Source organism: Periplaneta americana, chromosome 4, assembly GCF_040183065.1.
Source record: "Periplaneta americana isolate PAMFEO1 chromosome 4, P.americana_PAMFEO1_priV1, whole genome shotgun sequence".
Taxonomy (NCBI): domain Eukaryota; kingdom Metazoa; phylum Arthropoda; class Insecta; order Blattodea; family Blattidae; genus Periplaneta; species Periplaneta americana.
In genome coordinates, this window is record NC_091120.1 from 201,257,716 (window position 1) to 201,283,099 (window position 25,384).

Genomic DNA, 25,384 nt, shown 5'->3' on the forward strand with positions numbered 1-25,384 from the left:
GTGTTACATGATCAGCCCGGCGAATATTGCAGACGAATCGGACGCACATATTATGAACACGTTGTAGTCTCTGCGCCGAAGTAACGCTTAGGTCAGTAAGCAGAATATCACAGTAATCGAAGTGGGGCATCACGAGCGTTTGCACTAACATTTTTTTCATGGAAAAGGGTAGAAAATTCTTCAATCGCCTAAACGAGTGGATTAATGAGAGGTGTTCAACAGATTATCCATCACTAAAAGAATAGTGTTTTTTAACCCAGCGTTGGTCGCTACATGAGCATTCCGCTAAGTATCAAATTCAAATGACAATTGCACAAAAATGGAAGGAATTGTAAGTTTGTCCCTTTAGCTGTTGGCTATAACCTGCAAGAAGAAATTTCTTCAAATAATAGACTGTACTCTATATAAAATAGTACATTATGCAACGAGCCTATAATGGTAGTAATTAAGACGCGAGTATGTTTGAGACGAGCGCAAGTGAGTTTCATAATTTTCATACGAGCGTCTTAATTACCATTATAGGCAAGTTTCATACGACTTTTTATGCTCGACCATATTTCTAACTTGAAATTATTCATAAGTATTCATGTTATTCTTATCTGACTGGGAAGTGGAACTGACCTTGTGCAATATCTCGTAAATTGTGAGATGTGCGCAAGACGCGAAAGTATTGATTTTTTCCGAGACATAGATGTCATTGACCTTGATATAATCTAGAGAGTAAAATAAACAATCTTGATATAACCTTGAAATTGATTTAGACATTGAAAAACGAGATAACAAATTGAATTTATTTTAATATTATTTACAATTAACGCTAATTATTATAGTAACAGAACATAACCTTCTGCGACAATATTGGATTTCCAGCCTCCGTGACGTTTCTCTAGTTGTCTTTCGATTGCATATCCGAGAATAATCTATACTTGCGCTTTCATATTGCTACAGTGGTGTTTTCTGATTGGTGGAACACCTGAACTTTAATGAATAGGTGTACTTTAATGAGGTCCATTAAAGGGCTGCTACCAGGTTTATTATTACTACATTTTGGCATGGTCGAACATAAAATATTTATCAGATTAGTAGCTCAGTTATGATGGAATAATTACCATCATGTCTTCTTAAACTTTATTAGAAGTAATAAAAGGGGCTCATAAGAAAGTAAACGTAAAGAAAACTAAAGAAATGAGATTAAAAAGTTATAATAAATAATAATAACTGTTCAAGAATTTAAATATTTGGGTAGTATAATTGACAAGGATGGTGGAGCCTTTGAGGATGTAAAGAACCGAATAAAAAATGCAAATAGTGCATTTGTCCAGTTGTACCCAATATGGAAATCCTGTATTATATCTAGATCTACAAAAATTAAAATCTTTAACGGTAATGTGAAATCAGTTTTATTATATGGCTGTGAGACATGGAAAACAAGTAAAATTATACAAAATAAACTGCAAACATTTGTTAATAGATGTTTACGAAGAATTTTAAAAATTAGATAGCCAGATATAATCACAGACTCAGAACTATGGAAGATAAATCAGAAAGAAATCACAATAGAAATCAAAAGACGAAAGTGGAATTGGATAGGGCACACAATCAGGAAAGAAGTTGGAGCAGTAGAAAGAATGGCTTTGGATTGGAACCCCCAGGGTAGTAGAACAAGAGGAATGCCAAAAAATACATGGAAGAAAACAGTTTTGGAGGACATTGCTAGGGAGGGGAAAACATGGAGCGAAGTGAAGAATTTGGCGACAAATAGGGTCCGATGGAGGCACTTTGTGAATGCCCTATGCTTCTCATGAGGAGATACAGGAGTTTGATTGTCTTCGTAAAGTCAGTGGCCTTCTTATCCTATTTGGGCTTATTGTTCCCCCTTGAATGTTCCTAAATCTTTCTGGCACTTATTCCTATTTAAAAAAAAAATACATTTGTAATTATAATAAAATTGAAGCCAACTTTTTATGATGAAATTACTGTGGAAAGGAAAGGCTTGTTTTCAAATATGCCAGTTAAATTAAAAGAAAAATAGTCATATCAGTCTGACATTATTTTATTGTTTTTGTTATTTATAAGTAGGTGGAGCTCTGGTGTTGTGCAGACCCATTTCACTGAGAGTCCTATTACGTCGGAAAAGTCCAAATGTTTAATTAGACTAAACCTTGCAAGGGGGAGTACAATCCATTGATAGAATAATGCATTGAATGCATTAACACCTCTCATCTTACTCCCAACCACTTTAAGAGAAAGATTAGAATTCGCCATACCTGGTACTGCTGGTATTCTGATACGAGATCGTTCATGTTGGACTCAGCCTCTGTGAATTCCATCTCATCCATGCCCTCCCCTGTGTACCAATGCAGAAAAGCTTTGCGCCGGAACATGGCAGTGAATTGCTCGGAAATGCGCTTGAAGATCTCCTGGATGGCAGTTGTGTTGCCGATGAATGTTGCAGACATCCTGAGTCCTCGAGGTGGAATATCGCACACTGCAACCTTCACATTGTTTGGAATCCACTCGACGAAGTAACTGGAAAAAGATGATAAAATTTCGTTGAATCCACTGATACTAGATTTCATAGGAAAGGAGGGAGGGGCAAAGGCTAATTGGGATTTCCCAGTCTCTGATCAGGTCAAAAACCCTGATATAACTGATATTTAGAATTTAAATATCTTTGCATACATGTAACCAACAAAAATGAGGAAATGATAGAAATACAAGCAAGAATACAGACTGCCAATAAAGCATATTTCTCAGTACTTCCCAACTTCAGAAACAGGGATATAAACTAAGAGATTAAAGGTAATGCCATATAAAACACTCATTCGGCGATGGAAGTGAAACGTGGACCCTCAAAGAAAGCCGTGGAAAAGATCAATTCTTTCGAAAGGAAAATCCTGAGGAGAAACTACGGACCTGCATGCGTGGAAGGGGAATGGAGAATTAGATATAATAACGAACTATATTGCTTGTATGGAGAGCCACACTTGTCGCATGTTATTTGGATTAAGAGACTCAAGTCCACACCTGTGGAGTAACGGCTAGCGCATCTGGCCGCGAAACCAGGTGGCCCGGGTTCGATTCCCAGTTGGGGCAAATTACCTGGTTGAGGTTTTTCCCTCAACCCAATATGAGCAAATGCTGGGTAACTTTAGGTGTTGGACCCCGGACTCATTTCACCAGCATTATCACCTTCATCTCATTCAGACGCTAAATAACCTAGATGTTGATAAAGCATCGTAAAATAACCTACTAAAAAAAAAAAAAAAAGAGACACAAATGAGCAGGTCATCTAATTAGGATGGAAGAACATCGTGTCCCAAAAAAGGTATTTTCAGGACATTTCGGAGGAGGAAGGCTGGTGGGAAGACTACGTAACAGATGGGAAGATGGTGTATGTCAGGATGCACTACAAATCCTCAAAATCCGGAATTGGAGAGTCGTAGCACAGGATCGACAAGTTTGGTGGAGTGCAACTGAGGAGGCCATGACCTGAAAACGGGCCGACGCGCCATAGAAGAAGAAGAACTGATATTTAACCCTTGTGGTGAATTTCGGTGAAGTTTGGAGGGCCTAATTAGTCAAATCCACTCTCCTCACCTCCACGCTGGGGCCCTCTGGGATCTTTTTAAAATGCGAAAGAGAGAGTGTTGTGCGGAAAGCAACGGAAAGCTACTGCATTTATCTTTCCCAAGAAAAACTGCAAACATGGCATGAGTCTTTCCACAGTAAAAAAAATAGGAAAGATTGGAGAAAGTTGGGTTTGCAGTGAAAGACCTGCCCTTGGGCAGAACACTAAATGAAATGAGGAAAGAAGGTGTTACCTGGAATTCTTATTCTGAACGTTGAGCATTTGTTCGTCTACTTCCTTCATGGACATCATGCCTCTGAAGATCGCCGCTACAGTCAGGTATCGCCCATGTCGAGGATCACAAGCAGCCATCATGTTCTTAGCGTCGAACATCTTTCAACACACAAAGTACAAAATCAAAGAAGTAGAAGGGGAAGGCTAGGATTATGACGACGATAAATACATTTTCATATACAGTAATTCTTATATACTTATTATTATCATCATTATTCAATTATCGTCATTATTATACCTAATACGTCTTGGGGATGTCAAACGAAAACAGCTAAAACTGAAGAGCGGACTGTGAGCAAAGGCTTGTGGCCACCGCGGTCACCAGATTTGTCGACATGTGACTTTTATTTATGGGGATACTTGAAGGGGGGAAGTGTACGAGCAGAATCCCCATACTTTTGATGAACTGAAGAAAAACATCAAGGATAGCATCCACACTATCAGCCCTGAGGAATTGGCACGTGTCTTATATGTATGAACCTGTTAAGACGTACACAGAAGTGTCTAGATGTTGGTAGAGAACACTTTCAACATCTATTATGAATATTAGTACAGGACACATTCATTTATTCATTTTGTTGCATTTCTTTGAAAAGTTTGTTTTAAATCAATTGAGATGAGACGGGCTGGTTTCATCTGCGCAACCCTGTATTATCATATTATTTATATTACTGTCTTTTGTGCATTTATATAGTGTTTCTGAAATACTTTGACAAACCTAGGGGGGGGGGGATGTTCCTCACACCAAAACAAGAAAAAAAGTTAATATAAACAAGTCCAAAAATCCTTAGTTTTTTAGTTATTAATGAAAGAACATAATGAAACATCTGTTAGATATTGTCAGCTTGGAAGCAAGTTTTGCAACTTTAATCAATTCAGAAACTCATAACAAATGTTCAAATAACAAATGACTGTAGTAAACAAGTCTCCTTGGCAACATATAGCCAACCAGGATACAATGGGTGCATCAGCAGACTTGTATCGATAACATCATTCGATTATCATAACAAAATGAATTATTATCGGTTACAAACTTCAGTTAAGCTGTTGGATTGTACCTCAAAACGCGTTGAGCGTAAACTTTCATTGTTATGAGTTTCTGAATTGTTTAAAGTTGCAACAGTTGCTACCAAGCTGACAATATCTAACAGATGTTTCATTATGTTCTTTCATTAATAATTTTAAAACTAAGGATTTTGGGACATATGTTTATGTGAACTTTTTTTCTTGTTTTGGTGTGAGGAACATGCCCTAAAGGTTTGTCAAGTATTTCTGAAACACTCTGTATAGAAAACAATTTGTTTTTTCCCGTGTACTACAATACACTGTTAATTTAGAAAAAATCTCATGTTTTTGACGTCTACTAAAGGGATCAGAAACTTTACCGTTTTATATTTAATTAATAATAATAATAATAATAATAATAATAATAATAATAATAATAATAACGATGATGTATGAGGCAGTGCAACCAACCTGTTGTGTGAGCTCTGGCACTGTCAGGGCGCGGTACTGTTGGCTTCCCCTAGCTGTCAGTGGGGCGAAGCCAGGCATAAAGAAGTGTAGACGGGGGAAAGGCACCATATTCACTGCCAGCTTGCGGAGGTCAGCATTCAGTTGGCCTGGAAACCTGAGACATGTTGTCACCCCTGACATTGTGACCTGTCAAAAAAGGAAAGTGTTATCAGAACATTTTCTTTTCTTAATTACATAAGCATCTACAAATGGTAGCTTAGTAACAAAGAAACTATTCATTCAATTGTTTATACACTTCAGTAATTTGTTTTTGAATCATTTGTTTTCTATCGTCGTCTGGCAACCTGGATTGTCGTTATTGTTGATTAGAGCTGAAGAGAATAAAGCTACAAAAACTTATTCAGCATTTCATGTAATAGTAGTGTTTGTGTATTAAATTATTTAAAATGAGAACATAAATCAACCTTAATGATTAAATTTAGGAAATTAAACAAAATAGCCTGTTTTTTCATCCTACAATCAACTGATAACAACAAAAATACAGGTTGCCAGGCGACTGTAGAAAACAAGATGCGAAAACAAATGAATGAGGTGTATAAACAATTAAATGCTCTTTCATATTTTAAGTATAAAAATATAGGGGTGCCATTTGAAATTTCAAAGTGGGGGAGGCTGGGGGGTGGGGGGTTAGATCTAAAATGCAATTAAGCCTGGTTTCAGACTTCCCTCTCAATATCTAAATTGACGTGTTTTTTTGTTTAAATTGAATTCAATTTAAATAATTATACATCTTGATTACACAACTTTTAACACTGTATCACTTCGGAATATGTATGATAACTTTCTTGTGTTAAATTTTAACGCACCTTGTTAACATGTTTCGACCTATTTTGGGTCATCTTCAGAATTTAACACAAGAAAGTTCTTATCATACATATTCCGAATTAAATAATTAGTTATTTAGACAAAGTTTTGAAATGAAAGCCCTGTATAAATTTGTTCAGTGTTGGCCATGTTATGACTAAGAATGTGACATCGTGACGTAGCCCGTCTTTCTCGTTAGCCACGCGAAAAACAAGTGCTGGATGCTCCCATTTGAAAATTAACACACAATAGTAAACTGTGTTACATAGTGTACCGTGTACTTTTTTGGGTATGGAGTATGAAAAATGTATGTATAAAAACAATACAGAAATAATTTAAACATTGGACCATGTTTAGAAATTAGCAGGCTTTGACAATTTGTAAAACAAGAGAATATCACATTTTATGGTTGCTAAGTCAAACCCTGATGTTCTCTTCTTTTACAAATTGTCAAAGCCTGCTAATTTCTAAACATGGTCCAGTGATTAAGTTATTTCTACATTGTTTTTATACACACGTTTCTTAAGTCAATGCTAAATGTCTGTGATCTAAAAACACACAGGTATATAATAATAAATATATTTTTATGTAATTAATTACTTTCGGTTTAGGAGGAATACGGTACCGGCACCTTGTTAAAGACAAAAACGTTTATATATTTCAGTTGTTTGCTTGTACACTAGATGAAAAGGTCAGCAAGCCATCTGGTCCAGGAAGTCATGCGAGGTGTTGGAACATGGCCAGATAGTCTCGAATTAATATTCTGCAGTTGAATGACATTTATTCCTATTGCTGTTATCCCACACTCCATGGGTCGCTATCCCCTCACAGATGTGAGTTCAACAATGGAGCCACCCACGCCTGATTTGTGGCTAATTACAATCATACCAGACGTGCATGTAAATGGACTTCATATTTTCACTAGCACGTAAAGCAAGGATTTCAAAATTTACAAACCAGATTTAAATTGTTGGGAAGAGTTATGTATTGTAAATCATAGCTAGGCTGACTTTTAACTTATTCATATCTCCATCAACCCCGGTATGGATTTTCAAGAGATTTTTTTACACATGGCCCATATAACAATTAAGCATTTCAAGTTTCTAGTAGCTACAATTGGATTAAAAATATTTAATATAAAATATAATTAAAAAGTGACAACATAAGTGTCAATTTTTTCTTAGAAACTGTGAAAGGTTGAGACAATTTTGTACAAACATAATTATTATTTAATATTTTAGGAGAAAAATTCGCTCCGGCGCCAGGGATCGAACCTGGGCCCTTGGTTCTACGTACTAAGTGCTCTGACCACCAATATTAAGTGTCAATATTACAGATAAATTCTGTAGGACAAATTAATATATCTATAATATTCTCTTAGCCAGCAGTGCATAATAACTGCAGAATCCCGGCCAAACAAGTCACTCAGCTGAGTGTGCTCCTAGTATAATGGCAGATGACATTGGACATATACGTCAACATGTATGCCTAACTTGGAGTCAGGCCACAAAGGGAAACATCGAAGGAAGTTGCTTTCAAGAACTGTCCATTTTTTTTGTCTTCAAATGGTGGGGACTTGACGTTAGTCATTCACCATATGAAGTCAATTGTGTAGATCAATTTATCAACAGAGTTGACTTGTTGGGATGACGTAGGTTAACCGGAGCTCCCGGAGAAAACCCCTGTGTTACCTAGACCATGGGCTTGCCACACAAATTATAAATCGGAAGTACACCGGGATCGAACTCTGGTCCACAAGCTTATGAATCCAGAGTTCTAGCCATTAGACCACCGTGGCGACTGTATGCTAATTATAATGGATTGGATTTTTAGGTACTAAACGTTAATATTTCAACTAGCTATAGTTATAAACGAGGAAGCAATACCCCCACTCTGGTATAAATAATACTGCTGGGTTTTAAAGTGGTAGCTAATTGTAGCGAATGATGTAATTCTGTGTTTGCTGTTTGGCTAAGTAGCTTCACTAATTGTGCTAGCTTTTCAAACGCAAGTCCAAATGAAAAGTCTCAACAGTTATTTACAAATTAGTAAGTGAGATTCATAAGATTCATTCTCCAGTCTTGTGACCCAACTTTCCTTTGTTAGATTTCAGAGTGTTGTGAACAAGACCTCACAACCACTCAAGTATTTTCGGAGTCATTTTTAACTTTACTTACTTACTTACTTACTTACAAATGGCTTTTAAGGTACCCGAAGGTTCATTGCCGCCCTCACATAAGCCCGCCATCGGTCCCTATCCTGTGCAAGATTAATCCAGTCTCTATCATCATACCCCACCTCCCTCAAATCCATTTTAATATTATCCTCCCATCTACGTCTCGGCCTCCCTAGAGGTCGTTTTCCCTCCGGCCTCCCAACTGACACTCTATATGCATTTCTGGATTCGCCCATACGTGCTACATGCCCTGCCCATCTCAAACGTCTGGATTTCAAGTTCCTAATTATGCCAGGTGAAGAATACAATGCGTGCAGTTCTGTGTTGTGTAACTTTCTCCATTCTCCTGTAACTTCATCCCGCTTAGCCCCAAATATTTTCCTAAGCACCTTATTCTCAAACACCCTTAACCTATGTTCCTCTCTCAGAGTGAGAGTCCAAGTTTCACAACCATACAGAAGAACCGGTAATATAACTGTTTTATAAATTCTAACTTTCAGATTTTTGGACAGCAGACTGGATGATAAGAGCTTCTCAACCGAATAATAACACGCATTTCCCATATTTATTCTGCGTTTAATTTCCTCCCGAGTGTCATTTATATTTGTTACTGTTGCTCCAAGATATTTGAATTTTTCCACCTCTTCGCAGGATAAATCTCCAATTTTTATATTTCCATTTCGTACAATATTCTGGTCACGAGACATAATCATATACTTTGTCTTTTCGGGATTTACTTCCAAACCGATCGCTTTACTTGCTTCAAGTAAAATTTCCGTGTTTTCCCTAATCGTTTGTGTATTTTCTCCTAACATATTCACGCATTTTTAACTTTAGTACCTAAAAATCTGGTCCCTGTCAATTATGAATAAATACACTTTTGTTCTCAGTTGCCACTTAATTTTCGAATGACCCATGTACGATATAAAATTAGTTCAGAATATAAAGTATATATGCTTTCACGTGTTAATTAACTAGGTTACCTTGTAGACTAGTTTTGGCCAGTGGGCTATCATCAGAACTGATGGTCTTCGCACCTTCTGATTTCGTTTCCTGGGTGTGTTTGTGTAGTGTAACGTGGAGTCAAAAAGTGTGTTCTGAAATTGAGTTGTGTGTTGAGGATTTTATGCGGATGTGTTTTTATGTGCCTCTATATTTCGTATTATTGTAGGATTTTAGTTTCTGGTTTTTCGGTTGGAGATGTAGAATTTCCATGTCTGTGTTTATGTTGATGTAGGTGTGGTTGGCGTTTCTGATGTGTTCTGAGTATGTGGAAGTGTTTTGTGATTTGGTTATGACTGGGATGTGTTCTTTGTAATGTGTTTGAAATGGTCTGCCTGCCTGTCCTATGTGGAAGTTGTTGCAGATATTGCATTTGAGTTTGTATACACCTGTGTGGTTGTATTTGTTTCTTTATGTTTATGTACAACCACACAGATGTATACAAACTCAAATGCAATAGCCGCAACAACTTCTACATAGGACAGACAGGCAGATCATTTCAAATAAGTTACAAAGGATACATCACAGCCATAACTAAATCATAAAACACTTCCACATATGCAGAACACATCACAAACGCCAACCACACCTACAACAACATAAACAACAGAATGGAAATTCTACATCTCCAACCGAAAAACCAGAAAATAAACACACTAGAAGAATACGAAATACAAAGTTACAGGCACACAAAAACACACCTGCATCAAATTCTCAACACACAACTCAATTTCAGAACACACACAATTTTTGACTCCACATTACAGACAGACACAGACACAGACAGACCGACAGACAGATAGATTTATTCGTTCCATAATATTCTTACATTTGCTTTATAGCATAGAATAAAGAACATGTCCAATTCTTACGTTTAAATATAAATGCAAATATGAAATATGTACAGAATTAATACCTTAATAACAATAATATTTTATACAATGTAATGTGTTTACCATTTAATAGTATTATAATATTTACACAGTACTGTGAAATGTCAAGAATTTATCTACAGAATAGAAAGTGTGAGATATTAAGTAATTTTTTAGTTTTACCTTAAATAATGCAGGGTTTTGGCTATGATTCTTAATGTCTTCAGGAAGACTATTGAACATTTTTATCGCCATGTAACGTACTCCCCTTTGATAGCATGATAAATTTGATGATGGTGTAAGAAAATCATTCTTTCTGCGGGTATTTATACTATGAATGGCTGAATTAGTTGGAAAATTTTTTTTATTACATAAAAGGAAATTTATTATAGAGTATAGAGTATTGATTTGTTAAGGTTAGAATCTCTAATTTTTTTTAAATAATCTACATGATTCTCTAGCCTTTGCTCCAACTATTATTCTAATGGCTCTTTTTTGTAATAAGAATATATTTTTACTATCTGCAGAATTTCCCCAAAATATTATTCCGTAGGACATAATGGAATGAAAATAGGCAAAATATATTGTCTTTAAGATACTGCTGTTTAGAAATTGTTGTAATGACCTAATTACATAAACACACCCGCACAGGAAACGCAATCAGAAGGCGCGAAGACCACCACGTTCTGGTTATAGCCCACTGACCCAAACTAGTCAACAAGGTAACCTAGTTAATTAACACGTGAAAGCATATATATACTTTATATTCCGAAGTGATAACTTCTAGTGTTAAAAGTTGTGTAATCAAGATGTATAAAATTAACAATGTAATACAAAGAAATTCAGATGTAGTCCGTCTCTTTCCGCTTCAAGTTGCCCCATACTCACAGATACCAACTCGTTGAGATCGCTGTAGGTTGGCCTCGTGAGGCGCAAGGTCCTGAAGCAGATGTCGTAGAGCGCCTCGTTGTCTATGCAGAATGTCTCGTCGCTGTTCTCGACGAGCTGGTGCACCGACAGGGTGGCGTTGTAGGGTTCGAGCACCACCTCGGACACCTGTAAGAGGCGTGCTAGGAGAGCTACTTACAGACACGAGGTGGTTGAGGTCGCCGTACGTGGGTGAAGTCAGCTTGAGCGTTCGGAAGCAGATGTCGTACAGGGCCTCGTTGTCAATGCAGAAAGTCTCGTCCGTGTTCTCCACCAGCTGGTGCACCGACAGCGTGGCGTTGTAGGGCTCCACCACCGTGTCCGACACCTGCAAGCAATGCCACAGTGCCAGCCCAAGCAAGCGCACACAACAAGCCATGCGGGCCCCGGACACATTGCAGCCTATTGGCTTATTATGCTCGCCCTCATACAGAGTGTAGCAGAAACAATTAGACGATTCCCATTGTTTGTCGGATTACAAACGATAAGCTGAGATGTACACAATGAAGAGTCACTAGTTACTAGATTTCTGGGGTTTTACATTGTCTCAAAGATGCAGAAACATTATCGTTTCGGAATTCTGGGATTTTACATTGTCTCAAAGATGCAGAAACATTATCGTTTCAGAATTCTGGGGTTTTACATTGTCTCAAAGATGCAGAAACATGATTGTTTCGAAATTCTGGGGTTTTACATTGTCTCAAAGATGCAGAAACATTATCGTTTCGGAATTGTGGGATTTTACATTGTCTCAAAACTGCAGAAACATGATCGTTTCGGAATTCTGGGGTTTTACATTGTTTCAAAGATGCAGAAACATTATCGTTTCGGAATTCTGGGGCTTTACATTGTCTCAAAGATGCAGAAACATTATCGTTTCGGAATTCTGGGGTTCTACATTTTCTCAAAGATGAAGAAACATTATCGTTTCGGAATTCTAGGGGTTTACACTTTCTCAAAGATGCACAAACATTATCGTTTCGGAATTCTGGGGTTTTACATTGTCTCAAAGATGCAGAAACATGATCGTTTCGGAATTCTGGGGTTTCACATTGTCTCAAAGATGCAGAAACATTATCGTTTCGGAATTCTGGGGTTCTACATTGTCTCAAAGATGCAGAAACATTATCGTTTGGAATTCTGAGGTTCCACATTGTCTCAAAGATGCAGAAACATTATGGTTTCGGAATTCTGGGGTTTTACATTGTCTCAAAGATGCAGAAACATTATCGTTTCGGAATTCTGGGGTTTTACATTGTCTCAAAGATGCAGAAACATTATCGTTTCGGAATTCTGGGGTTTTACATTGTCTCAAAGATGCAGAAACATTATCGTTTCGGAATTCTGGGGTTTTACATTGTCTCAAAGATGCAGAAACATTATCGTTTCGGAATTCTGGGGTTTTACATTGCCTCAAAGATGCAGAAACATTATCGTTTCGGAATTCTGGGGTTTTGCATTGTCTCAAAGATGCAGAAACATGATCGTTTCGGAATTCTGGGGTTTCACATTGTCTCAAAGATGCAGAAACATTATCGTTTCGGAATTCTGGGGTTCTACATTGTCTCAAAGATGCAGAAACATTATCGTTTGGAATTCTGAGGTTCCACATTGTCTCAAAGATGCAGAAACATTATGGTTTCGGAATTCTGGGGTTTTACATTGTCTCAAAGATGCAGAAACATTATCGTTTCGGAATTCTGGGGTTTTACATTGTCTCAAAGATGCAGAAACATGATCGTTTCGGAATTCTGGGGTTTCACATTGTCTCAAAGATGCAGAAACATTATCGTTTCGGAATTCTGGGGTTCTACATTGTCTCAAAGATGCAGAAACATTATCGTTTGGAATTCTGATGTTCCACATTGTCTCAAAGATGCAGAAACATTATGGTTTCGGAATTCTGGGGTTTTACATTGTCTCAAAGATGCAGAAACATTATCGTTTCGGAATTCTGGGGTTTTACATTGCCTCAAAGATGCAGAAACATTATCGTTTCGGAATTCTGGGGTTCTACATTGTCTCAAAGATGCAGAAACATTATCGTTTGGAATTCTGAGGTTCCACATTGTCTCAAAGATGCAGAAACATTATGGTTTCGGAATTCTGATGTTCCACATTGTCTCAAAGATGCAGAAACATTATGGTTTCGGAATTCTGGGGTTTTACATTGTCTCAAAGATGCAGAAACATTATCGTTTCGGAATTCTGGGGTTTTACATTGTCTCAAAGATGCAGAAACATTATCGTTTCGGAATTCTGGGGTTCCACATTGCCTCAAAGCTGCAGAAACATTATCGTTTCGGAATTCTGGGGTTTTACATTGCCTCAAAGATTCAGAAACATGATTTTTTTTAAAGGAAACCTTATAGTTTATATCGCGTACATACTCCCTATTTCCTCTGGAATCAACTATTTTACGTAACGTAAACTGGAGTAAACTTGACCGCTGGGGGAAATCTGACCATAAAGAAAAATAATTTAAACCATGACATCAGTTGAACTGGAAATGTTTTTAAATTTGATTATTTTTTCTCCATTTCTTGACTAGGCTTATATTTTATTGTTTTAAGTCACAATTTTTTTTTTATTTAACACATGCCACATTTACAATCTGTCTTCAAGAGATAATAAGTAAATATTATAAAAGAATATGACATGAGTGGAGATGTTATCCCATGACAACACTCCAAAATAAAAATAACAATGTTTCAAATAGCTGTAGTAAAAATGAATGAAAGGTCAAGAGCATTGGTCCTTTTAAGTCTTCTTATTGTTTGACTATTATCCATAAAATTTAATGCATGATGATTGGGATGTTGATTTAATCGGTGTAGGTATTTTTTACTGAATTTAGAGATTTCTTCTTTCACAGTTGAAATGTTGAGGTCACGATGAATGACATCATTACGGACATACCATGGTGCTGTGACAATGGGGCATAAAGTAAGTCGCAAATAGGGCTGATATTATGTTTTATATTTTTTTGTTTGATGGACAACTTTACCCCACTTTACAGCACATTTACAATTTCCACACAGTTTTAACTTCTTATTCTACTTATATGATACGTAATTTACATGAATTTGCTGTTAATATGACGTAGGTGCGAACAAATGAACACATACAATTTTATTGATAATTTACTTTTATTTTAACCACAAATCATCTAATTATTTCTGCTGCATCTTGTATTTTCTATATATATTTCCTACTCTAACCGTCGCAGGCCACTATCCTCTGACCTACAAATAATACATTTGTCTGCAAAGCTTGGTATATCGTGAGCGAAAATCACAGTCCATGAACTTTATCAGAAACCCTTGCATTCAGGGACTATTTCGTGCCCTAAACTTGCGACATGAATACGATATAATGAACAGTCTTCACTGTGAAAATGAAACAAGTGAATGCAAAGCCGTTTGTTCGCAAAGCAGGGAACTTCGACAATGGAGGTAGGATTGTGGTGAAGTTTGCCTGAAAGCCTTAAATATTATTTATTTTCATTATTTATTTATTTTGCTTAGTGGATTATGCATCAGTCAGAGAAATATATGAATGCGGACAGATCTGCTCTTCAAGCAAGGAGTTTCATAGAAAAGATACCCAGAGCCGGTGCAGTGGTCGTTTCTGGAATTCTCTCAATCAAAAAGTGTCTTCTGCATGTAATAGGCCTAAGTAATATACGGCATATAAATAAATAAGAATGAAACAAAATGAACAAGTATACATAACCCATCTCTATTTCAGGGCCCATACATTGCACCGTATTAGCGTATTATTGTCGTTATAATATCTCTGGCCTATAGACATATGTCCGTAAAACTAAGAATTTTGTGGGAATGGAAACCGACGAATTTTGCCACGAGCTTACTCATTCTGGGAGAGGTTTGTTACTGAAAATATACAGGATGACTCAGAAATAAACCGACAAAATTTTCTAGAATGTTCTTTAATTTAAAAAGGCACTAAAGCGAAATGTTTCAACCTTTCAACTGAAATAGTTCTCGAAATATAAAATAAACATTATTTGTGATTAGGCAGTGTTTTGGTATACAGTAGTGGCAAAAAAAAAAAAACCCGGCCGACCCTTGTAGCTGATTTCAGAGCCTTGTTCACTCCAGAGCACGATAGACTGGTAACTAAGACTTTCGTGGTTCGAATCCTGCCTGGAAAGGAAACTTTTTTTGTTCCTTATTCAAATTTATTCCCAATACTTTTCGATTGCAGCGATATTTTACTACTTAATTAACTTATTATTCCCAGAACATGGATTTTACCAGCAATCGTAGGTCCCAAAACGAAAAAATAAAACGGTATTCCATATTTGTAACACTTCCTCTAAAACATTATTTAATGTTTTAGTTTTGTAGGATATTATTTCTGTTTAATATTGTATTAATTAATTTTATGCCATTCATTATTATTAATTTCATTTTCATTAATGTTGCTGAATTTAAGTACTACTGTGTTATTTTCACCGCGACCCCATTTAGTAGTTTGAAGCTCAATGTTAAATAGAACCAAAAAAAAAAAAACAATTGACTGTAGAAGAAACAAATGTGAATTGTGGTTTAAGATTTTATTTAATTAATTTGTTTGAAGTTAAGAAAATAAAATAGTTGTTAGTGCTTTTCGATGTATTTTTAGTCCCTCAACATTTCTGCTTATAAAATTTTCGTGTAAAACATACCCGGAAGATAGTATTTACAAAAATTTTTCTCATGTTAAATCCCTATATAAGATTAATTTAATTTAATTTCTTAAACATATTATGTTATGGCATTAAATGTGATATTATATTACCCATCGGAAAGTGCGTGATGGATTATATTTACATAACGTATCTTTTTTTTAACTGCTCGAAGTTTAGTACTATGTTCAAAGGTCACACGATTATCATCGTATTTTAAAAACACTGATTATCTCACTTCAGTTATCAAGAGAAATTGTTATTCCATTTTATCGCACACTTTTGGACTAAATTAATTGAAGAAAACATCTGAGGTGAACATTTTTTTTCCTCACGATACGAAGTATATAAAGAAATATTTTGACGCTGCAAAATCCGAACTTCAATATTTTCAAGGAAATCAATTTCTTTTAACAGCCCTTATACCAAAATTAAGTTCTCTTTCTCATTCGTCTGACTGTCCATCTGCTCAGCTATTTAATACTCTCTTCGTTTTAAATGCAAGGCTATAAAAGCGAAGATATTTACATTGGTTGTAAACACAAAGAATTGGATCTTTAAAGAGCATCAGGTTTATACTAAAACGTACAAAAGAATGGGCTTTGCAATCACAATTTACATAACACATTTCAGTCTAATTCAGTGCGTAAAAACAAAAAAAGATTGTTTACAGCCACACAATGCTGCTTCCACATTCAGCACACAAAAGAAAACACGGCGACTTCAGAATTGGTCGGGAGGTCGTTAAGTTGTTCTTGCAATGAACTACTATGCACACTTACTTATACGCAGGGTGAGTGATTTTGGAGACGAACCGAAATGGAGATATCAGAATTTTTCAGATCATGTAAAATATAATATACTCGTATAGATCTGAAATCAAAAATATATATTTTCTAAAAAATTTTGTTTAAATGCAGCCATGAGAATTTTCATGCTGACGTAACAAAGAAAAACTTATTTTGCAAATCTAGTCTTTCAGGTAAAGCTCCCTGTAAAGCAGATTTGAATAATTTCAAGGGAAAAATTGTTCCGGGGCCGGGTATCAATCCCGGGACTTCTGGTTGAACGTACCAGCGCTCTAACAACTGAGCTACCCGGGAACTCCACCCGACATCGTCTCAACTTTTCCCGGGTGGCTCAGTTGGTAGAGCGCTGGTACGTTCAACCAGAGGTCTCGGGATCGATACCCGGCCCCGGAACAATTTTTCCCTTGAAATTATTGAAAAACTTATTTATACAGAAACGATTGTATGAGAACTGTTGTTTATTAATATTTAAAGTTGTAGGAAGAATTGTTGTATTATCTTAACAAAATTAGTGTTCACATTAAAATTGTTAATTGCTGAAATTTTTCTCTGTAAAAATGAACTTTCATGCCATTAACTTTTCACGTGAAATATTCATGTTCGAACTACGAGAGAGAAACATTGTAATGTTTTGACATGAACGGTTTACTCTGACGTCACTCATGGCACCCTGAAAATGGAAGTGTAAGTCGTGATTTTCCACGCATTCCGTCTCGCTCTATTCTTTATTTAATACGCATTGAGGCTTTTCAAGCTTCAGTCTACTCATGGGAATATGGGTATGTGAGTTGTGTAGGATAACCTGAATATCAAATAAAATATACTACAGTGTTAAAAAGTACATATTGTATTTTATTGCATTAATTCCCGTATAGACTTCTCATACAATCATTGAGGTTTCCTTAAATCCCTTGTCAATTTTTTTTTACTTTAGAAAATGTCGTGCGCTGGGAAGGTGTTAACGTTGTTGAATTCTGTAGCACTAGATGCGTTTTGTTTTTTAAGTGGCAATAAAAGTATTTGGCGTAAAAACTGCATAAGGGACTCCCAACCATTTCTAAAACCTAGCCCAAGACGTGTTTCAGAAAGACGAAAGAAATAAAGAGAGATTGATTTAATGTCTACAAATTTGTTTCCAACACCTGAACAACCAAGCACATGCATTGGACGAACTCAGTGATGCAACAATACAAACAGTCGCTTAAATTCTACAGAGCCAATGAAAGCCAGCGTTACAAAAAGGCAGAGGAGGAGAACCGTGTCTTGTCAGTTTTAACCTCGAAATTGTTTAATCAGAGAGAAGATCTCCCCTTCCTTTGCATGAATTTCTTGATGTTAACTGTCCTTTACAAGGGACATTCAAATAAACTGAACTACAGCCATTAAATGAACTGCAAATCGTAAACAATGTACAATCTGTAGTATCTATTAAAAGGTTTTAAGATAATTTTCGAACCTTTCTACGTTTTCGTTTGTGTATTTTTGACATTTAACATTTTAAAATATCTTTGTTAATTTAATTATGCGAGAATAAATTAAGTGTATTTAGTATGTGTTTTATATTTAATTGTATAAAATGTTTACCTAATTTGAACATTTGTTAACATGAATGTGCAATACGTGAAAATATCCCTGTAAATTTGTATCGTTTCAACGGGGACTTTGGTAAATAAAAGATATACCAATATTGAACATTTCGATATTGTTGAGCTATATGTATTTTCCATTCAATTCCGAGTTAAGTACTTAATTATTTCAATTTTTATTATATATTATTCAATCTTATTTATTTCGTTCATGTGATGGTAATTTGTTAAATGAAAAGTTGAAAGTAACGTTTCACTTCTTATCGTCATTTTTTTATAGATGATTTCTCAACTTTCATTTGTATAATTTTTAATATATTGATGTTGCGATAATAATAAAAAATATAATATTTTTTAAGTAATATGAAGTGAAATATTAAAAAAACAAAGAAAAATAATAATTAATAGGAAGTCGGAATATTAGCCACTCACATTTCGGGTAATTTTTTGAGTTAATTAATTTTGAGCCCGCCATGTTTCCTTGAGTCCTCGAAAAACGATATAATATTTACTGTATTTTTTAATGAACACCAGTGTACATCTAAAACTCATAAATGCAACTTGCTCTGGCCTCTGACTAATGTAGACAGACAGACGCCAGCGACTGTAATATTTTTACATAAAATATTCTTGTAATCGAACTGTATAGGATCGTGAGAAAGTTTAAATAATTTATGCGAAATGCCTTATAGGATATTAATGACCTTATCTTTGCAACACGAATATGTTTGAAGGTAGCAATATCGCAGTAGAGGTGGTTCATAATATGTCGTCATAAATATTTGAAAATTTGCATAGAATCTGGAAGAGCACAAACTGAAATATGTAATTAATTTCGTTTACTGATACATTATGAATGACTAAATTAATTTAGTAATTTTTAAGCGCATTTTTATTAAGATATATGGATTGTATGCGGTGGCCAAGACGAAGCAGAAAAGAGGGAAGATTGCTGGGTTTAGAGCATACATGGGCACAATTTTCGGTTACGCGAGGCACTCGATTTGAAATAGTTTGTTTACTAGGAGAGGAGACTGCAGAGTAGGATGGGAAATATAAACTGCTGTGACCTGCGTCACCTTATCGTAATCGCTAAGGCGGTCAGTGGCGAATTATTAGGAAAGCGCTTGGTTAACGTGAGAGACTCGAAAACTTTTATTCAATTTGGAAAATTAATTCGGCAGCTTTAATCATAAACCTCTTTACTGTTTCTCCATCACTGAATTGATTTAAATCACAGGCAAGAAATTGCTTAACTAGCCAATAATATTCCATCACGTTGTCTACGTTTATTTTCTTGAATATTCTGGCGTTTCTCAAGATTACTTAATAAATTTGCACGTTCTCGACCTAAAATAATTTCAGAAAATCATATTTCATTTTCTACGGACATTTGATATATTTTTTAAAATTTCTTTTGGAAATAATACGTACAAACAACATTTAATTCCTCGTACCTTTTAATTCAGCGTGTTTAAGGTATAATGTCGTATTTAGTATACTATGCAAATGTTAAGATCATAAATTTTCTTCGGAATAGTACAAAAAATAATATTTAACTTGTCTTACCTTCTAATTCAGCATGTTCTTTATGACATAAGGAGTAATGTCGTTGTATATTAAATTATTAATGCCTAATAGGGTTTTCGAGCATAACATACATCGTATGTTCTCCCCTTCTAAGCAGCAAAAAACTCTTCCTCCCATTTCTCATGAAATAATCGTTTTCTAACGCGTACACACTGCTTTGATAATGCCATTATGCCACCACTGATATTGCTTATGAAACTGATATAGAACCTGCCCACGCCTAGGAGCTGCGTGAGGGAGGAACGGGGACTGTGAAGATGTCACTCAGAGCGATAAGCTCTGTGAAGGTTAGTGAGGCACAAATTCTCAAGTGAGGCACGATGCCCATGTATGGTTTAGAGCAAAAAACGTGCCCTTGGGCAGAACACTATGAATTTTATTATAATACTGATAACGCAACACAAACCCCACGAGACTTTACAGTGCTCTACAGTAAAGATGTACTAGGTAGACAATTTTTTTTGTCGGCCGGCGAGATTGATAGAATACGACAACGTCCAGACGCGTGAAGCAGTTGTCGCGCCAAAACTAAGGAATGCAGTAGGTGGGGCGTCTACGCTGGAAATAAAAACGTCGCTACTTTAGAGACATTTTAAGCTGATAGCTTTAGAACAGTATGGAGGGAAATAATCCCTCCTCATTATTTCCGGTGACTTATGGTGCCAGGCTGTATTGCGTCAGCCACCTTACATTCCCTCTCAACTTAACACAAATATTTAAAATGCAAAGTAACATTTTGGACAAAATTTACTTGTACTTTTAAAACACAGAGAAATATTCTGGAGCCGCCACTGGTTTCTTGTCTGTATACATTGGTCTACATTCAGATACCGTGTGTTCATTCTAAACTCAACTTCAATTATTTTAGATGTGCAGGGGACGCGATTTTGAGGGAAAACACGTCGTTTAGTTTTCGAGGGGAAAGTTCAAAGCCACCACTGATTGAATTTTTTTTCTACACCTTAACCCCATCCACAATTTTGAATTTCAAATTGCATCCCCTAACTTCAGAAACATTTTAAAGGGGATCATAAACCCTACCCGTCAACCCAAAAAATAAATAAATAAATAAATAAATAAAATAAATAAATAAAAAAATAAAAAAAAAAACAAAAAAAATAATAATAATTCGGTCACTAAGTTTGTAAGAATGCTAAATGTTATGTTTTATTTAACGACACTCGCAACTGCAGAGGTTATATCAGCGTCGCCGGATGTCCCGGAATTTTGTCCCGCAGGAGTTCTTTTACATGCCAGTAAATCTACTGACATGAGCCTGTCGCATTTAAGCACACTTAAATGCCATCGACCTGGCCAGGGATCGAACCCTCAACCTTGGGCATAGAAACGCTTCTAAGATACAGCCAGATACGTATTATAATAAATTCAACTTTAGTTGATATGGCTTGTATTCATTTTTAACCCCTGTAATCGTGTTAGTGTTATTCACTAAATATGATTAAACGATATGTTTCTGGCTGCATCTCAGAAACGGATGGAAATAATAATAATAATAATAATAATAATAATAATAATAATAATAATAATAATAATAATAATAATAATAATAATTTAAAATGGTGTGTCTGAAGCGGGAAGGGGAGGTGAAATTTGAAATTCAAAAATAGAGGTGTGAAGTAAAAGATGTAACAGAAAATTCAATTAGCAGTGGTTTCGAACTTCGCCCTCGAAAACTAAATCGAGATGTTTTTCCTCAAAATCTTGTCCTCTGCACTCTAAAATTATTCAAGGGGGGAAAGTTTGAAATGAACACGGTAGATTAATATTATGCATATTATTCCGCCAAGGCCTCCTTCGATATAGCAACTGCAATAGCGACCCTTGCGAAGTAGCCTAGAACTATAAAGGTAAATGGAAATCAAACTTCCAGGTATAACTCCCTGTAAAGTTGATTTGAATAATTACGAGGGAAAAATTGTTCCGGGGCCGGGTATCGAACCCGGAACCTTTGGTTAAACGTACTAACGTTCTACCAACTGAGCTACCCGGGAACTCTACCCGACACCGATCCAATTTTTCCCTCTGAATCCACAGACCTAAAAGTGGGCTGACAACCGTCAAGCAAGCACAATTGAAGTCACACAGAGTAAAGGTACGGTCACACGTCGCTACTTTTGCAGCGCTGCAGTACAAAAAACTGCGCAACTCTCGTACTGCGACGTGTGAACAACGGTGCAACCCGAAAAGTAGCGCTGCCGAACCTGCAGCTCGCTACTTTTCCATGCTGCGCGCAGCTTAGAAGTAGCGACGTGTGAACAGGGTTCTCAGGGTTGCAGCCGCAGCATTTTTGATATCGGTTTTGTTGAAACTTTTGCTGCGGTTACAACCAGTGTTGTCACCCAAATGTGCCAATGATACTTTTATTGTTTGGATGTATTTTAATGTTAGATGTGATGAAAATAAATTATTTATAACAATTATTAAATACACAACACAGTCTGAGCATATTTGCAGACGATATAATTCATTTTTTAAATTTTCTGTAGCGTAGTTTCAAACAGGAGGGTTGCCAACATTGATTACGTGAATATGCTGTTGGTTATCATTTAAGTATATAGGCGTTTTTAAAAGCGTTATAGTAAAAATAATGCCAATTTCTGAATACTAGTTAGGACAGAAAAGCAAATAATAGATAAGTAAGCTTTCGCATGAGTTTCTTAATAATGCGAACATAACCACAAAATGTGTATTGAGAAGTCAACACGGAGATGGAAACCTGCAGCATGACTGCGGCTGCAAAAGTAGCGCCTTGTGTGTGAACAGACTCGCAACCTCCAGTTGCAACTTTTGCAGCGCTCGGGTTGCGCAGCACGAAAAGTAGCATGCAGCGCGCTACTTTTGGCTTACGTGTGAACACGACACGCAACTTTTGCAGCTGCAGTACAAAAGTTGCGCAGCAAAAGTAGCGACGTGTGACCGTACGTTTAGCGTGCACTCGATGTTGGTTGCTTGACGGTTGTCAGCCCACTTTGAGGTCTGTGGATTCAGAGGGAAAAATTGGATCGGTGTCTGGTAGAGTTCCCGGGTAGCTCAGTTGGTAGAGCGTTGGTACGTTTAATCAAAGGTCCCGGGTTCGATACCCGGCCCCGGAACAATTTTTCCCTCGAAATTATTCAAGGTAAATGGAATTCAATTGCGTGCTGACCTTGGGGGAAGGCACGACGCTGAAGGTGTTCATGATCCTGTCGGGGTACTCCTCGCGGATCTTGGAGATGAGCAGCGTGCCCATGCCGGAGCCGGTGCCGCCCCCCAGCGAGTGCGCCAGCTGGAAGCCTTGCAGGCAGTCGCAGCCCTCCGCCTCCTTGCGCAGCACGTCCAGCACGGCGTCCACCAGCTCCGCCCCCTCCGTGTAGTGCCCCTTCGCCCAGTTGTTGCCTGTCGTCAGATAAGGCACGTCAACAACCGCCCCGTATCTTAACACTCTAGTTTCATGTTATACCAAGTGTAGGAACAAACCTCCATCACTACAGCCCGGATTTTGTACATGAAGCTGAGAATATGTACAGAAGAGAAGGCAAGACCTGTACCGTGGCTATATCACCAATGGGTATGCAGGGGAAAGATAACTCTTAATGCTCATTCACAATGAAAATTAAACATAACGTAAGCGTTAACTTAACGTTACAGTAAAATCGAGAAGTCATACCATCATTCACGATGGGAACATAACAGCAAACATACTTGGTAACCATGGAAACATAACAACGACGCCATTTCCTCATATTCTGTCGTATACTTCAGCGCTCCACGATTGTGTTCTGTTTGCAAATCACGTAAGCATAAGCATGAAAGTTTGGAGTTTGCTTCTGTGTTTATGTTACGGTTATGTTTAATTTTCATTGTGAATGGGCCTTTTCTGAGATAACTTCCGTGTCGGTAGATTCGTATAATATTAACCATCATGACACAAACTCTCTTTCTGATAACTTATTCTCACCCCTTACGCACAGCTCACATGCCAGGTCTTGCCTCCTCATCTATACTACAGTACAGTCTTAGAAAAGGTTTTGTTGCACAGATACTGTTAAGTCCCAGAAAGGAGGCAGTGCGCATGATCAGAGGACGAGCGACCTGGTTCACAAGAGAACGACTAGTTGAGGTATTAAAATTAGTTTTGTTTCGTTGTATGTCTGATCATGCGCAATGCCTACTTTCTGGGACTTATAAAGTACAGGTTGATTCAGGGATTTTGACCCCTGCAAAAAGTAAGTAGACAGACTAAGAGCGAGTTACTCATCACTGCTGGCGGGCTGGGTCACACAGGTCAGGCCGCGAAGTCATAACACCTAACACTTCCTTCTTATCATGTCGCGGTACACTCCGTCTTAAAACACAATATTCTTCCACACGTCCCGTTACTAACCACTACGTCTGTTGAGTAAACAATGTCTTGATGACTTGTATTTTCATGACATCAGTGTCTCTCTGCTTCGAGCAAAGATATTATTTTCATTCTTCCTCTTCCCTCTTCCCCGTCTATGCACATTTGTGATTAAATTTCTTTCTTATGACGCAACTCACAGCTCGCTCACTAGCCAAACAACCAAGGACAGGGGCCATTAACGCTGAATCGAGCGTACCGTATCTGTGCTACAAAATTTTTTTCTAAGACTGTACATGAATATGCCCGGGTTCGATTCCCGGTCGGAGTAAGTTGCCTGGTTGAGGTTTTTTCCGGGGTTTTCCCTCAACCCAATATGAGCAAATGCTGGGTAACTTTTGGGTGCTGGACCCCGGACTCATTTTACCGGCATTATCACCTTCATCTCATTCAGACGCTAAATAACCTAAGCTGTTGATAAAGCGTCATAAAATAACCTACTAAAATAAATACATATGTAGCCAAAATTGGCAAAATACGAGTATGTATGTATGTATGTATGTATGTATGTATGTATGTATGTATGTATGTGGGTAGTAGTGCGTTATTTTACGACGCTTTATCAACGTCTCAGATTATTTACCGTCTGAATGAGATGAAGGTGATAATGCCGGTGAAATGTGTCCGGGGTCCACCACTGAAAGTTACCCAGCATTTGCTCGTATTGGGTTGAGGGAAAACCCCGGAGAAAACCTCAACCAGGTAACTTGTCCCGACTGGGAATCGAACCCGGGCCACCTGGTTTCGCGGCCAGACGCGCTAACCGTAACTTCACAGGTGTGGACTGTATGTATGTATATATATATATATATATATATATATATATATATATATATATGTATGTATGTATGTATGATTGTACAACTCACCTGCTCCACTTTGTCCGAACACATAGTTGTCAGGTCTGAACAGTTGTCCGAACGGGCCCGATCGAACTGAGTCCATGGTCCCTGGTTCGAGGTCCACAAGTATCGCACGTGGCACATATTTGCCGCCTGAAATAAAAAGAAAATACGTTGTAAATCACAGCTTGGACTATTCGTCCTCCCGTTTTATGTCATAATATACAACTGCGTTTCAGTTTAAATGAAAGTAACCATTTTTATTACTTTTTATATTACG

The 25,384-nt window shown here is 37.0% G+C and overlaps 1 protein-coding gene across 2 annotated transcripts in view; it reads right to left on the reverse strand.

Annotated features, from left to right (window-relative positions):
• Positions 1 to 25,384, reverse strand: part of LOC138698603 (tubulin beta-4B chain-like) — a 152,039-nt gene that overhangs the window by 964 nt on the left and 125,691 nt on the right. Inside the window, exons 3-8 of one of the 2 annotated variants that reach the window (XM_069824644.1) lie at positions 25,132 to 25,257; positions 23,027 to 23,256; positions 11,144 to 11,311; positions 5,342 to 5,527; positions 3,825 to 3,964; positions 2,268 to 2,529 (exon numbers count right to left, since the gene is read on the reverse strand). In XM_069824644.1, the coding sequence (XP_069680745.1) occupies positions 2,268 to 2,529; positions 3,825 to 3,964; positions 5,342 to 5,527; positions 11,144 to 11,311; positions 23,027 to 23,256; positions 25,132 to 25,257 (1,112 nt within the window). Of the gene's footprint in view, positions 1 to 2,267; positions 2,530 to 3,824; positions 3,965 to 5,341; positions 5,528 to 11,143; positions 11,312 to 11,342; positions 11,511 to 23,026; positions 23,257 to 25,131; positions 25,258 to 25,384 lie in introns of both variants that reach the window. The other variant, XM_069824643.1, reaches the window with a different exon arrangement.